At 43.4% G+C, this 13,972-nt stretch overlaps 1 protein-coding gene across 7 annotated transcripts in view; it reads left to right on the forward strand.

The window, feature by feature from the left end:
- The window catches only part of FAM114A1 (family with sequence similarity 114 member A1), a 79,147-nt gene that overhangs the window by 52,467 nt on the left and 12,708 nt on the right, over positions 1 to 13,972 (forward strand). For all 7 annotated transcript variants that reach the window (XM_025385862.1, XM_025385861.1, XM_025385856.1 and 4 more), the window contains 4 exons: positions 2,832 to 2,955; positions 9,363 to 9,454; positions 11,751 to 11,912; positions 12,981 to 13,120. In XM_025385862.1, the coding sequence (XP_025241647.1) occupies positions 2,832 to 2,955; positions 9,363 to 9,454; positions 11,751 to 11,912; positions 12,981 to 13,120 (518 nt within the window). The remainder of the gene's footprint in view (positions 1 to 2,831; positions 2,956 to 9,362; positions 9,455 to 11,750; positions 11,913 to 12,980; positions 13,121 to 13,972) is intronic.

A 13,972-nucleotide genomic window follows, 5' to 3' on the forward strand; every position in this document is an offset into this window, starting at 1 on the left:
CACCATTATACTCCATAGTTAGAAATAGCAAACAAATATCTTTACAATGGCAGCACACACCTCCTTTCAAGGAAAAGATTTATGAGACAGCCTCTCTACCCCGTGTCCTGAACAGCCCTCAGCACGGTGCCAAGCATATAGTCAGCGTTCCACAAATATTTATGGAGGAGTGTGCGATTATGTCCCATTTATTATTGGATTGGACTAAAGACTCAATGCACATGGCCTTGGCATAATGCAGTGAGCTGGGAGAAAGCAGGAGAGATGCTGTAGTGGAAAGATGCTGACGAAAGAGTGTTCGCTAAAGAGAACCTTTCCCAGGGGTGCCCCAAATGGAAAACCCCAATGCTTCCCCTTCCGGATGATTGCCATCCGCCAGAAGACATGGACAAATGCAGATGTTCCACAGGTCTGCATACATTTTCACTAAGCATGGTGTTCAAACACATTTATTCAATAGTTAATGTTAGAAAACTGCTGTTTAGAAAGTAGATCCGAAGCCTAAGAATACGCTGATGCGCATCTGGGACCCTGACCCCTACACATGAGTGTGTGAGCTGAAATGAAGAGTCTGAGAAGGTCAGGGTGGAACGGAGTGGCGTGCAGCCATCAGGCTGGGCATGTTTACTTCCACCTGCTGAACTCCACGCTAATGGGTTTTGTGTCGATGACTTCCTGCAGAGCTTCCTCCCAGAGCCTCGGCGCTGGCTACATTATGCCCTGGCAATGTGCTGTAGCAACTTTTAGGAAAATGGTGTCCTGGTATTCCAGATGCCCTCTCTACCTCTCTCACTTATCCTGATGTGCTCATCTATTAACATAGTGAATATTAAAACCTATTCCGAAGAGGACTGCGGCTCCACTGCTGTCTCTCTCTCCAGAGCAAGAGTTTGACCTGCAGAATGAAAAAAGTAAAACTTTACTACTTTATACTTATATTTAATACTTTATAAGGTACCTTCCCTGTGCCCTTTTACCATTTTGGAAATTCAAATCAATCTTCAGAGAATGAGTGGCCATCTGTACAAATAATTCTTTCTTTATTTATTTTTTTTGAGACAGGATCTTGCTGGAGTGCAGTGGCACAATCATGGTTCACTGCAGCCTCAAACTCCTGGGCTCAAGCAATCCTCTTACCTCAGCCTCTTGAGCAACTGAGACCACAGGTGTGCACCAGCATGCCTGGCTGATTTTCTTAAATTTTTCTTTTTTTTTTTTTTGAGACGGAGTCTGTCTCTGTCACCCAGGCTGGAGTGCAGTGGCGCGATCTCAGCTCACTGCAAGCTCCGCCTCCAGGGTTCACACCATTCTCCTGTCCCAGCCTCCCAAGTAGCTGGGACTACAGGTGCCCACCACCACGCCCAGCTAATTTTTTGTATTTTTAGTAGAGACGGGGTTTCACTGTATTAGCCAGGATGGTCTCGATCTCCTGACCTGATCTACGTGCCTCGGCCTCTCAAAGTGCTGGGATTACAGGTGTGAGCCACCGTGCCCAGGCTTAAAATTTTTTATAGAGATGGGGTCTCACTGTGTTGATCACCTGAGCCCTCAAACTCCTAGGCTCAAGTGATCCTCCCGCCTCAGCCTCTGAAAGTGCTGGGATTGCAGGGGTGAGCCACCGCACCTGGCCTGTACAAATAATGTTTAACTGTATACGGAGGATAGTTTCAAAAGAGGGGCTCTAAAGACAGGGAGCAGGGATGACGTCAGTCCCAGCATCACCTCCTCTGTGAAGTCCTCCCTGTGTGTACCCTCTCAGTTCCCCAAGGGGGAAGGACAGCGCCCTTCCTAGTGCCTCCCTCCACTGTACCCTCCTCTCATGCCTGTCATGGTCGTTCTTAATTGATACGGCCTCACTCCTTATGTTGGAGAAGAAAAATGTGTCTTGTGCATTTTTGTAACCCCAATGTGACAACCAACATCTAGCAAGTATATATGTGCATCGATAGAATGCTTATTTATTTAAGTTTACATGTGGATGCGTGTTTGTTTATTTATTTATTCATTCATTCATTTATTTTTTGAGACGGAGTGTCGCTCTTGCCAGGCTGGAGTACAGTGGCGCGATCTCGGTTCACTGCAAACTCTGGCTCCCTGGTTCAAGGGATTCTCCTGCCTCAGCCTCCTGAGTAGCTGGGATTACAGGCACGTGCCACCACACCCAGCTGATTTTTGTATTTTTAATAGAGATGGGGTTTCACCATGTCGGCCAGGATAGTCTTGATGTCCTGACCTCGTGATCTGCCTGCCTTGGCCTCCCAAAGTGCTGGGATTACAGGCGTGAGCCACCGCACCCAGCCGTATACATGTGTATTTATAAGTATTGAGCATCACTCTAAGTATGTTAAGTAGCTTATTTCATTTAATCCTCAGAACAACCTTATAAGGTAGGTGCAATTAGTTTCCATTTTACAGATAAGGAAGCTGAGGCATTAAAAGGTTAAGTAAGTGACCGAAGGTCATAGTAAGTGAGGAGCTGATATTTGATTGCAGGGTTGATGTTGAACTGCATTTTTAACCACTGTGATAGAAGAGCTACCACCACCATTTACATAGCACCTACTGTGTACAGTTGTGCAATGTATTTCACATTTTTTATCTCATTTGCTCCACAAGGAATCTCCCTTTAAAAATGAGAAAACTGAGACCCAGAGGGTTTATCTAACTTGCCCAAAGTTGCACAGTTAATATGCATCAAGCCAACATTCAACCCAGCGATACCTCCCACACCATGAAGCACTTTGGTCCTGGGAAAACTGGGGACTGCTGTATGTAAACGTTATTAATGAGAATAAAAGATGACAGTTGTGCTGACCTATTTCTTTTTTCAGGTTCAGTCATTTTTAGCATCACTTGATGGAGAGAAGCTGGAACTCTTAAAAAATGACCTAATTTCCATTAAAGACATCTTTGCAGCCAAAGAATTAGAGAATGAAGAAAGTCAAGAAGAACAAGGTAAAGGAAAATAAATAGCAAGACAAACTCTTTGGTATAATCCTTATGAAACTGCTGTTAATGAACACAGCCCTTTGACAAGTGCTCCTCCTCCATGCTTTCAAAATACACTGTGCATCTGCTCTTGTTACAGGAGCGGGTCACATTGATTTATATGACTGTCTTTCACTGGGCGGGAACTCCTGTTGTTCCTCTGGTGTTCGGCACAATCCCTGGCACTTTACGGACGTACAATAAATGCAAATGCATATGGTCAGATGAAGGAAGACTGCAATGTGCTAAACAGAGCTCTGATGACTAGAGTTTATGCTGCCACTTTTTGTTGTTGTTGTTGTTGTTGTTGTTTAGACGGAGTCTCACTCTGTTGCCCAGGCTGGAGTGCAGTGGCGCGATCTCGACTCACTGCAACCTCCGCCTCCCAAGTTCAAGTGATTCTTCTGCCTCAGCCTCCCGAGTAGCTGGGACTACAGGTGCCCGCCACCATGCCCAGCTACTTTTTGTATTTTTAGTAGAGGCGGGGGTTCACTATGTTGGTCAGGATAGTCTCGATCTCTCGACCTCATGATCCGCCCGCCTCAGCCTCCCAAAGTGCTGGGATTACAGGCATGAGCCACCGCGCCCAGCCTTTGCTGCCACTTATAATTTTTATCTGCATGTGAAAGTTATTTAGTGTGATTAATGTTAATGGTGGGCACATCTTTCCCTGAATTTTTTTGTATATTTTTCTTATTCCTTTTAATTTATAGGTGTAAGAGTTCGGGTATATTTGCAGGTGTCCTATCCTCTACCTAAAAAGTTCAGCTCTGACAAAGGCTGTACCGTTTTCTGACAGTGCACCAGAGTGGGCTACGTCAGGTTGGCAATCACACTTCCCAGTAATCTTCCACCCAGATAATAACTTGACCCCAAGGAGGTTAGAACTTATTTTATGAGAAGCAAGGCTTCCTTAAGAGGGGAAAACTTATTCTCAGGGTTGGGCATGGTTAATGATTCCTTTAGGTTTGTCCATTTGGGAGCAGAAGAGAGTAAAACATTTGCTGTGTACATGAAGAGTGATTTCTTACGACGTAATAACCAGCACCCCACAGCTGTTTTGTGTAGGTTACGCTGAAAGGTCAGACAACCTCAGAGACAGGTCTGGCTTCTCCTAGGACCTTTGGAAGGGTCCCATTTGAAACATTTTCACCACTTTCTTGCTATATGGCCTTAAACAAGTTATATAACCTTTCTGAAATGCAGTATCTTCACTTGTAAAATGGACACAATGATATGTGTGTATATATATGTGTGTGTGTGTGTGTGTGTAGATATCAGGTTCAAGAGCTGTTGTAAGGGTCATATTAGATAATATATGTAAAAACATATATTAGAGTGCCTGTTACACAGAACTGCTCAAAAATGTTAGCTGTTCTTATTACTTAAAGTGCTAACGCAATGCCAGGAAAAAGTAAAGGTGCAATAAAGTATAACTTTCATGTATTATGCTTGCTGTTATTACCCGGCATGCAAAGTAATGAGAATGTGCATTCTCAAATCGCTGGCAGTGTTTTGTGCCCAGACGTGTTTTTGATTCCTTTAATCAAAACTCTGACACAAGAGCTCAAATGCTTGAGCCTTGACGTTCAGTGCAAAATTATTCTAAGCATTCAGAAACTGTCATTTAGACACCCTTTCCCTCTTTAGCCCCACACACTGACCTTACATGCCTTCAGCTTAATGAGATTTATGCTCATTGCATCAAAATAAAAGAATCAATTATACTGAAGCATAGAAAGAGGCCGTATCAGAGACAGTTGGGAATCATGTTTTTGAGCATTAGTATGTTCCTCCCAGAGTCACAAAGGATGACAGCCTTGTCTTTGTTTTTCTAATGAAGAAACTAAAACACTAGCTGTTAAAGGTCATGTAGCTCCCCTTGTGGACCCAGGGTGAACTAACAGATGCCCCTTTCTAGCAATCACCAAAAAGAATCAAGCTATTTCTCTTCAAGAGTCATGATGTCTGAGGTAGACCTTGGCCCTATTAAGGGTGTCATTTAGAAAGGACAAAAAGAGAATCCCAGATTCCCCCTAACATCAAAGAGACATTGTTGCCAGTGTAATTAAAGAAGTATTACATCCCCAATTGGTGCTATTTCTTGGAGGGGAAACCTAATTTCAACTTAAATAGAAAATGTTGCTGTAAGTGATGTGTTCTAGTCTAGTGTAGACCTTCAATAAATTTGGTTTCTTTAGATACCACACATGCATACATACACACAGAAAAACCTGAAGTGCTGAACAGCATGCTTTAGCAATGGGAGGTTTGCCTCGCCTTAATTGACAAAACCCTGTTATCTCCCATAATGTATCAATTTTCCCAAGAGGGCATCTCCAGATTATCAAAACACTATTAATGTTAATTAACTTAATTTAATAAATAAATGTCATTCAGAAACTTAATGAAGAACTGGGAGAGAAGAATAGAGACGTTATCATTAAATCAATCCAATTATCAAGTGTCACAACTCCAGAAAGGTTCTGGGATTATGCAAAAGCTATAGAAAGGAATCTTTGCAGTGGGGGAAATCCAGGAGCAATCCAGCAGAAAATCCAGGAGCAAAATTCTGAAAGAAAACCGAGCATTTTCATCCATTTTTTTCCTTGTAAGCATTACATTCCTAAAAGCCTCCTAACAACTAAATAATTTATTTGGTACTCTCAGAAAATGTAATAAACCATCATTTTTAAATGAATTTAATATCGGTCTCCTCTGCATGTAATAATGTTAGCTAATGATTTGCATGTTTGTTTTTCCAGCAGAGTGTAATTTTATCACACTGCCATAGATCCCTTAATTTGATTTATCATGGCTGAGAAGAGATTTTAAAAGGCCATTTTCTATTTTTATTGCTCTGGTGAAGATCTTCTCAGCCATGTATACAGACCAAGAATTGTAGTAATAGGTATTGTTTGTTGCAACATTTATTATCATCTGTTTTTATCAACCTCCATTTTTCTCTATGATTTTTTTTTTCTAAAATCGCTTCTAAAAGTTGTTGGTGTATGTTTTACAGAATTAATACACCTTTAAAAGCTGGAGCTCTGCAAAGTGCTTGTATCTTAATTTAGTGTTGATTCCTCCCAAATATTTTTAATCTCCCTATGTTTGTATCAGTGTAGCACATAATTATTTGTTTACATAAAACTTCGTGTTTACGAAACACTTTCACGTTTGTTGTAGTATTTGGTCCTTATAACAGCTGTAAAGAGGAGATGGGTGGGTTTTATTGTCCTCAGTTTTCAGAGGAGGCAGTGGAAGCTGAGGAAGCTCTGTGACTGGCCCCAGGCCACAGAACCAGCAGATGCAGGAGCTGGGTAGGACCTATGCCTTCCAAATCCCAGCCCAGGACTCTCTGTGCTCTGCAGCACTGCCTCATACAGGGTGAGGGGCAGGCAGTTTGGGAAGGAGACCTTGTCGATGCTGCCCAGGTGTGCCCAGCCCCTCTCACTGTCCCTCCCTGGGGAAGACTAGACCAAGACCTCTGGTCAACAGAGAGAATCTCAGCTTCTGATGGAATCAATCTAGCTCTCTACCTCTGTCTCTCTCTCGCCCCCCTGTTTTTTTCCAGATAGAGTCTCATTCTGTTGCCCAGGCTGGAGTACAGTGGTGCAATCTCAGCTCACTGCAACCTCCTCCCTCCCGGGTTCAAGTGATTATCCTGCCTCAGCCTCCCAAGTAGCTGGGATTACAGGCATGTGCCAACACGCCTGGCAAATTTTTGTACTTTTAGTAGAGACGGGGTTTCACCATGTTGGCCAGGCTGGTCTCCATCTCCTGACCTCAAGTGATCCAACCACATCGCCCTCCTAACGTGCTGGGATTACAGGTGTGAGCCACTGTGCCTGGCCCTCTCTATCTCTATCTCTGTCTCTCTGTCTCTGAGACTGTCTAGCCCTCCAACTCTCCCTTTGTGTGATTAATGCATTCTCATTCTTGAAGGCTCTGTTCAGGCATCACCTGCTCCGGGAACCCTGCTTCACACCCCTCTGAAAACTGGATTATATGCTGCAAAAGCCCCCTTAGAGCACTTACCTCTTTGGGTTAAAATGGTTTGCTTGTTGTGGCTTCATCATGAGCAAAGACAGCCGTCTCTTCCTCCTGCCTGCACGCACCCCCCTTCACTTGGCTGCAGCCACGCTGACACCCTTGCCACTCCTGTGGACGAACCAGGCACACACCCTCCTGGACTCTACTCTTGCTGCACTGCTGCTGGAAGACTCTTCCCCTGACATCTTGTGGCTGGCTCATTGCTCTCCTCCTCTAGCACATTACTCAAATGTCACCTTTGTTAGCTTCCCTCCTGTCTTAGTTCCTCCAGGCTGCTATATCAAAATACCATAGACTGTGTGGCTTATAAACAACAGAAATCTATTTCTCACAGTTTTGGAGACTGTAAAATCGAAGCTCAAATTGCTGGCAGATTCTGTGTCTAATGAGGGCTCCTGATCTCTGGTTCACAGATGGTGCCTTCTAGCTTGTCCTTACATGGTGGAAGGGATCAGCTAGCTCCCTGGGGCCTCTTTTGTTAGGGCACTAATCCCGTTCATGGGGGCTCCCCATTTCATGATCTAATCACACCCCTGAAGCCTCACCTCTTATTATCATCACATTGGTATTAGGTTTCAAAATATGAATTTGGAGGGGACAGGGACATTCAGACCACAGCACCTCCTATTTAAAACTCCTAAACCCCAGCTAGCCCTGTTTATACTTCTCCATAAAACTTATCCCTTGACATCAATGTTTTACTTACCAGTTTTTTTTTGTTCTGTTTTTTGGGACGGAGTCTTGCTCTTTCACCCGGCTAGAGTGCAGTGGCGCGATCTCAGCTCACTGCAACCTCCACCTCCCGGCAGTTCTCCTGCTTCAGCATCCTGAGTAGCTGGGATTAGAGGCACCCGCCACTGTGCCCAGCTAATTTTTGTATTTTGAGTAGAGATGGGGTTTCACCATCTTGGCCTGGCTGGTCTCAAACTCCTGACCTCATGATCCACCCACCTCGGCCTCCCAAAGTGCTGGGATTACAGGTGTGAGCCACCGTGCCTGGTCTGCTTATCTGTTTTGATTATCTGTTTCCCTCATGAGAATATATGAGTTATATGTGTGAGTTACATGAGTTCCCGTATCTGATTATCTGTTTCCCTCATGAGAATGTATGAGTTATAGGTAATAATAAACAAATCTAAGCCAAATGTTTTGAATAAATACCTACAAGCTACGCCAGGCTATCTTCATGGGCTGCAGATTAACGATTTTGTCCATAAAGCAGAAAATAGCATCTCCAGACGAGGGCTGGATGCAGTGTTTCTCAAATGGCTTAGTCCCCCCTCAAGGCTCTGCCTTCCCACACTGGCATACGCCACAGTATTTTCTTCTTAGAGAGGTGTGAGAGCATGTAGTCAGGTGAGATAAATGATTCCTTTATTCTCCCCCAAAGTGGTAATAAACCCATGTGGAATCAATTCTTTGGCACCTTTCAGAAACGTTAAAAATGGCATGGCCTTGCAGATACTTCAAAAGAGAAAAGTAAGATTGTAACCTTTAACAATCTTTATTGCCCACAATGATCCTAATTTTTTTATTTTATGATATATGATATTTTAATATGTATATTATCTGTTATATATAGTAATATATCCTGTTATATATTAGGCAATGTATTAATAAATTATTCTGTAAATACTCATTTTAGCGCCTGTGATATGTGAGGTATTGTGTTAGATGCTCTGGATTCAAGAGTGAGTGGAAGAAATATTGTCTGTGTCCCTCAGTAGCTTCCAGGGTGAAAGGAAGACAGATCGTTAAGAAATATTGTAGGACCAGCCAGGTATCCTAGGGAACGCTGGGAAATTTCTCCGGAGAGATGGTTGAGACTAATTCAGCTTGTTTAGCACTGTGGCTCTGTGAACATAAAAGGGCACCTGGATATCATTAGGGTCGCAGTGCTAAGCATAACAATATCAAAGTCATAAATATGATGTTGTCCCAGGTCCCTTAGGCCCGAGAAAGGTCATGCCTTTGTTCATCCAGTCCTTCTTTCAACAAATAGCTGCTGACCACCTGTAGCTGTGAACAAGACAGGGGAGGTCCCTCCTTGCCCTCTTGTTGCCTTTGGGTTGGCCTGGGGGTGTCCCTGCAGTAGCTGCCAAGCAACAAGACTTCAGCGGCCCTGCACCTGAATGCATCTGCTGCCTCACTGCCGTGCTCATGAATGGAAGACATTCATCTTTGCCCGGTGGCTGGCGGGCAGGCTGCTACAACCTCCACTTAGTCTACCCCAACTGCAGATTGTAACTTTGGGGGAGCTGCCACATCCTGAAGGATGAAAAATAAATCACGCTTCTTCTGTCGTGTTCTATTTCTAGGCTTAGAAGAAAAGGGAGAAGAATTTGCTCGCATGCTTACAGAACTTCTCTTTGAATTACATGTGGCGGCCACACCTGACAAACTCAATAAGGTCAGTACTGTCTGATTTATAGTTTCTGGTTAAAAAAAAAAAAAAAAAAAAAAAAATGCAGGGAAGAGTCTCTGTTGTACAAGTTCCAGAGATGCATCTGAAATGGAAAACCCCCAAATCTTATAAGGCATAGTGCCGGGAGAGGAGTTTGAGGTCTGTAACTAAGATTTGAGGAGGGGCTGGGCGCTGTGGCTCATGCCTGTAATCCCAGCACTTTGGGAGGCCGAGGTAGGTGGATCACCTGAGGTCAGGAGTTTGAGACCAGCCTGGTCAACGTGGTGAAACCCCGTCTCTACTAAAATACAAAAATTAGCCGGGTGTGGTGACACACGCCTGTAATCCCAGCTACTCAGGAGACTGAGGCAAGAGAATCGCGTGAACCCAGGAGGCCGAGGTTGCGGTGAGCTGAGATTGTGCCACAGCACTCCAGCCTAGGTGATAGAGTGAGACTCCATCTCAAATTTATAAAAAGGGGAAAAGCCTGTAATCCCAGCACTTTGGGAGGCCGAGACGGGCGATCACGAGGTCAGGAGATGGAGACCATCCTGGCTAACACGGTGAAACCCCGTCTCTACTAAAAAATACAAAAAACTGGCCGGGCGAGGGGGCGGGCGCCTGTAGTCCCAGCTACTCGGGAGGCTGAGGCGGGAGAATGGCGTAGACCTGGGAGGCGGAGCTTGCAGTGAGCTGAGATCCAGCCACTACACTCCAGCCTGGGCGACAGAGCAAGACTCTGTCTCAAAAAAAAAAAAAAAAAAGGGAAAAATGAAAAGATTTGAGGAGGCAACATAATGGAATGTGGTGGTGGAGAACATGCTAGACTGTGTCATGAGATCTGCATTTTAGTTGTAATTTTACTAGTAACTACCTTGTGACCTTGAAGAAGTCACTTACCTTTTCATGGCAAAATAGAATGTTATATCGGAGCAGTAGTTATCATCAGATTAGGGGAGGGGGAAAGGGTGCAGAATCACCAAGAGGCTTTTTCAGATTTCACCCCCGACCCCTGTAAAGAAACATGCCAGAATTCGGTAGAGAGAGGCACGTCAGCCAGGTGAACCCCGTAGTTCCTCCACCTGGAGCACAGGGGCTTCGTCATGTCTAAGACCATTCCAGCTTTAACAATCTGGGTTCCTCTAACAATACCACGGTGTGTTTTGCAAGTCAGTACAAGGTCTTGCTGTGAAGTTTCTTTAGAGGCCATGATCATTAGTTACTTAAAACCACGTGATGTTTTTCCATTCTCTCTCTCTCTTTCTTTCTTGTTTTTAGCAAGCAGTGGTTTACATAGGTACTCACTTATCCGGGTGGGTGAGGAAAAGGGCAGAATGAGGAGGTGAGATGAGTAATTTCTTTATCTCTGATAGGGGTCACTGATTCTGGCAGGTCAGTGACTTGAACACAGTGGGAAATTGCCTCATTCATCTCCGTGCAGCACCTGCCACCGCTCAGAGGGGGCATGTGGTGGCTCTGAGATTCCACTGGCTTATTTGCTTAGGTTTAAGTCTTTGTCTCTAATAGGGGACACACTAAGGCCAGTTTTGTTGGGTTTTCTCTCCCCAGATCTTCTTGCTGTTAACTTATCATTCAACACTCTGATATTTTTAACTTTGGCGTGTAAGATTTAAGGTGGGAAGTAGGTTTAGTCTAAGCCCCAAAACAACTTTTACTTATGCAAACAGCTTAAACTATAATGATAAAATTGGAGTGAGTCTGCCCTTTCGTTCTAAATTCAGGGAATAACAGGTAGGGGAGGAGGTTTCTGATTAATTGAACCATGATTTTGTAGGGCACAGAGTGCGTAAACTGCACTCGTGTGAAATTAGACACAGAGCAGCACCAGACCTTTCCAGCAGCCCTTCTCTTCTCCCCCTTGAGGGTGGAAGACCTGTCATGAATCAAGAAACGCAGAGCCTTTCTAACATATATTTTTAAAAGTACTATTATTCTTTTATAGATGATCATGAAAAGTGAAAAATATACTATAGATTTTTCAATGTGACTGTCATTTTTATTCTTATCTGAATATCATTTTTAAATGCTTTTCAAAGAGGCCTCAGGCCTGCATTGTTCTTTCCATACTTTCTGTTCTGTCCCTTTTTTCTACTTTATATTTGCCAGAGAGCAACAACAAGGTTATCTTTTTAGGGGGTTGAGAAATTGCCCCGTCATCCTCCAAACATACGGAGATCCATTCCTGAAGGCTTAGAGACACTTGATTCTTGTCTTGGGGTTGGAATGACTTAGGCTCCATATTTGCACCATAAAAGGGTTGTTTGGTTGGGGACCTTTGCAGGCCATGAAGAAGGCTCATGACTGGGTGGAAGAGGATCAGACCGTGGTGTCAGTAGATGTGGCAAAAGAGTCCGAGGAGGAAACCAAGAAGGAAGAAAAGGAAGAGAAACCTCAAGACCCTCAAGAAGACAAAAAGGAGGAAAAGAGAACTAAGACCATAGAGGTAAATTTATTCTAGAGTGTCCACCTACAAGGTAATAAGGGTGCGTTCATTTTATTAGCAGCTTAATTTTAATTCAAGAGAGGCCATTTCTTTTTCATTTGTTCCATACTATAGAAATATAAGTAGGAATGCAGTAAACACTGAAATTTCTCTATGCCAAGATAATTCATGGTTTAACACAGATTTTGTCACTTTTCTCCATAGCTTAACAATTATAATTTAAAGGGACAAAAATCTTTAGGAACATAATTGATTTATCTTTAGAGTAGAATTTCATCTTATATGCAAATGTGTTACTATAAAATGTCTTTATGCCCTGTAACTAATGAGGTAATTGAAGCCTTTAAAAAAATTCATTGCCATAGCTTTTATTCTGTAATTTAATAAATTTATGTGTGCATAATTTATATCCTGCCTATGTTCAATAAAGGAGTTTGTAGTAACTTCATCTTACATTGAGTTTTAATTTTGAAGAAAGTAACTTTTTGGCTGAGCGCGGTCACTCAAACCTGTAATCCCAGCACTTTGGGAGGCCAAGGCAGGTGGATCACCTGAGGTCAGGAGTTCAAGACCAACCTGGACAACATGGTGAAACCCCGTCTGTACTAAAAATACAAAATAATAAAAATAATTAGCAGGGCATGGTGGTGTGTGCCTCTACTCTCAGCTACTTGGGAGAGTGAGTTATCAGAATCACTTAAACCCGGGAGGTGGAGGTTGCAGTGATTAGATCCCTGTAAAGAAAAATATCCACTGAGCTCTGTTCATTCAGCCAGCCTTCCACACACCGTCTTTAGCACCTGCCTGTTTTGTACCCAGCATTGCTGTAAGCCCTGGGGCTGCAGCTGTGAACAGACTTACCACATCCCTGGGGGCCCTGACGGCACTTCCATTTTCTGGCAGCATTACACTTAAAGTCTTAGATATGCTCGTAGTCTTCAGGTTAACAATTTCATGTTATGTTTGTGGTATTTTTGAAAGAATTATATCACTTCTAATGTCACAGCATTTTTTTTAAAAAAGCATCTGCTCAGTAAAAAATTTCTTCCTTGTGTTTATCCATTTCAGGAAGTATACATGTTGTCCATTGAAAGTCTGGCAGAGGTAACAGCGCGCTGTATTGAGCAGCTTCATAAAGTAGCAGAATTAATTCTTCATGGACAAGAAGAGGAAAAACCAGCTCAGGACCAAGCAAAAGTTCTAATAAAGTAAATAAATGTTACTTTAAATTATTATTTTCCCAGTTCTATATATAGGTACCATTCAGAAACACACATACACACCCACACCCTCTAAGCCACTAAAAGGTTCGGATTTCTTTTTGTTTGTTTTTGTTTTTTGTTTTGTTGAGATGGGATCTTGCTCTGTCACCCAGGCTGGAGTACAATGGCATGATCGTGATTCACTGCAGCCCTAAACTCCTGGGCTCACGCCACCCTCCCGCCTCAGCCTTCCCAGGAATTGGGACCACAGGTGCACACCACCACATCCAGCTAATTTTTTAATTAATTACAGAGACAAAGCCTAGCCGTGTTGCCCAGGCTGGTCTCGAACTCCTGAGCTCAAGCAATCTTCCTGGCTCAGCCTCCTAAAGTTCTATGATTACAGGCATGAGCAACCATACCTGACCAAATATTCAAATTTCAAGTGAACCAATTCCATTGTTCTATGGTCATCTTAAGAAATAAGGATTTCTTTTTTTTTTTTTTTTTTTTTTGAGACAGAGTCTTGCTCTGTCACCAGGTTGGAGTGCAGTGCCACAATCTCAACTCTCTGCAACCTCAGCCTCCCAGGTTCAAGCGATCTTCTGCCTCAGCCTCCTGAGTAGCTGGGATTCCAGGCGCACACCACCACACCCAGCTCAGTTTTGTATTTTTAGTAGAGATGGGTTTTCACCATGTTGGCCAGGATGGTCTCCATCTCTTGACCTCATGATCTGCCTGCCTCGGCTTCCCAAAGTGCTGGGATTACAGGCATGAGCCACATGCCCAGCCGGAAATAAGGATTTATTTAACAAATGCATTATGTTAGCAAGAAGAAGAAGACTTAACTAGCCATCC

This window comes from Theropithecus gelada, chromosome 5, assembly GCF_003255815.1.
Source record: "Theropithecus gelada isolate Dixy chromosome 5, Tgel_1.0, whole genome shotgun sequence".
Taxonomy (NCBI): Eukaryota; Metazoa; Chordata; class Mammalia; order Primates; family Cercopithecidae; genus Theropithecus; species Theropithecus gelada.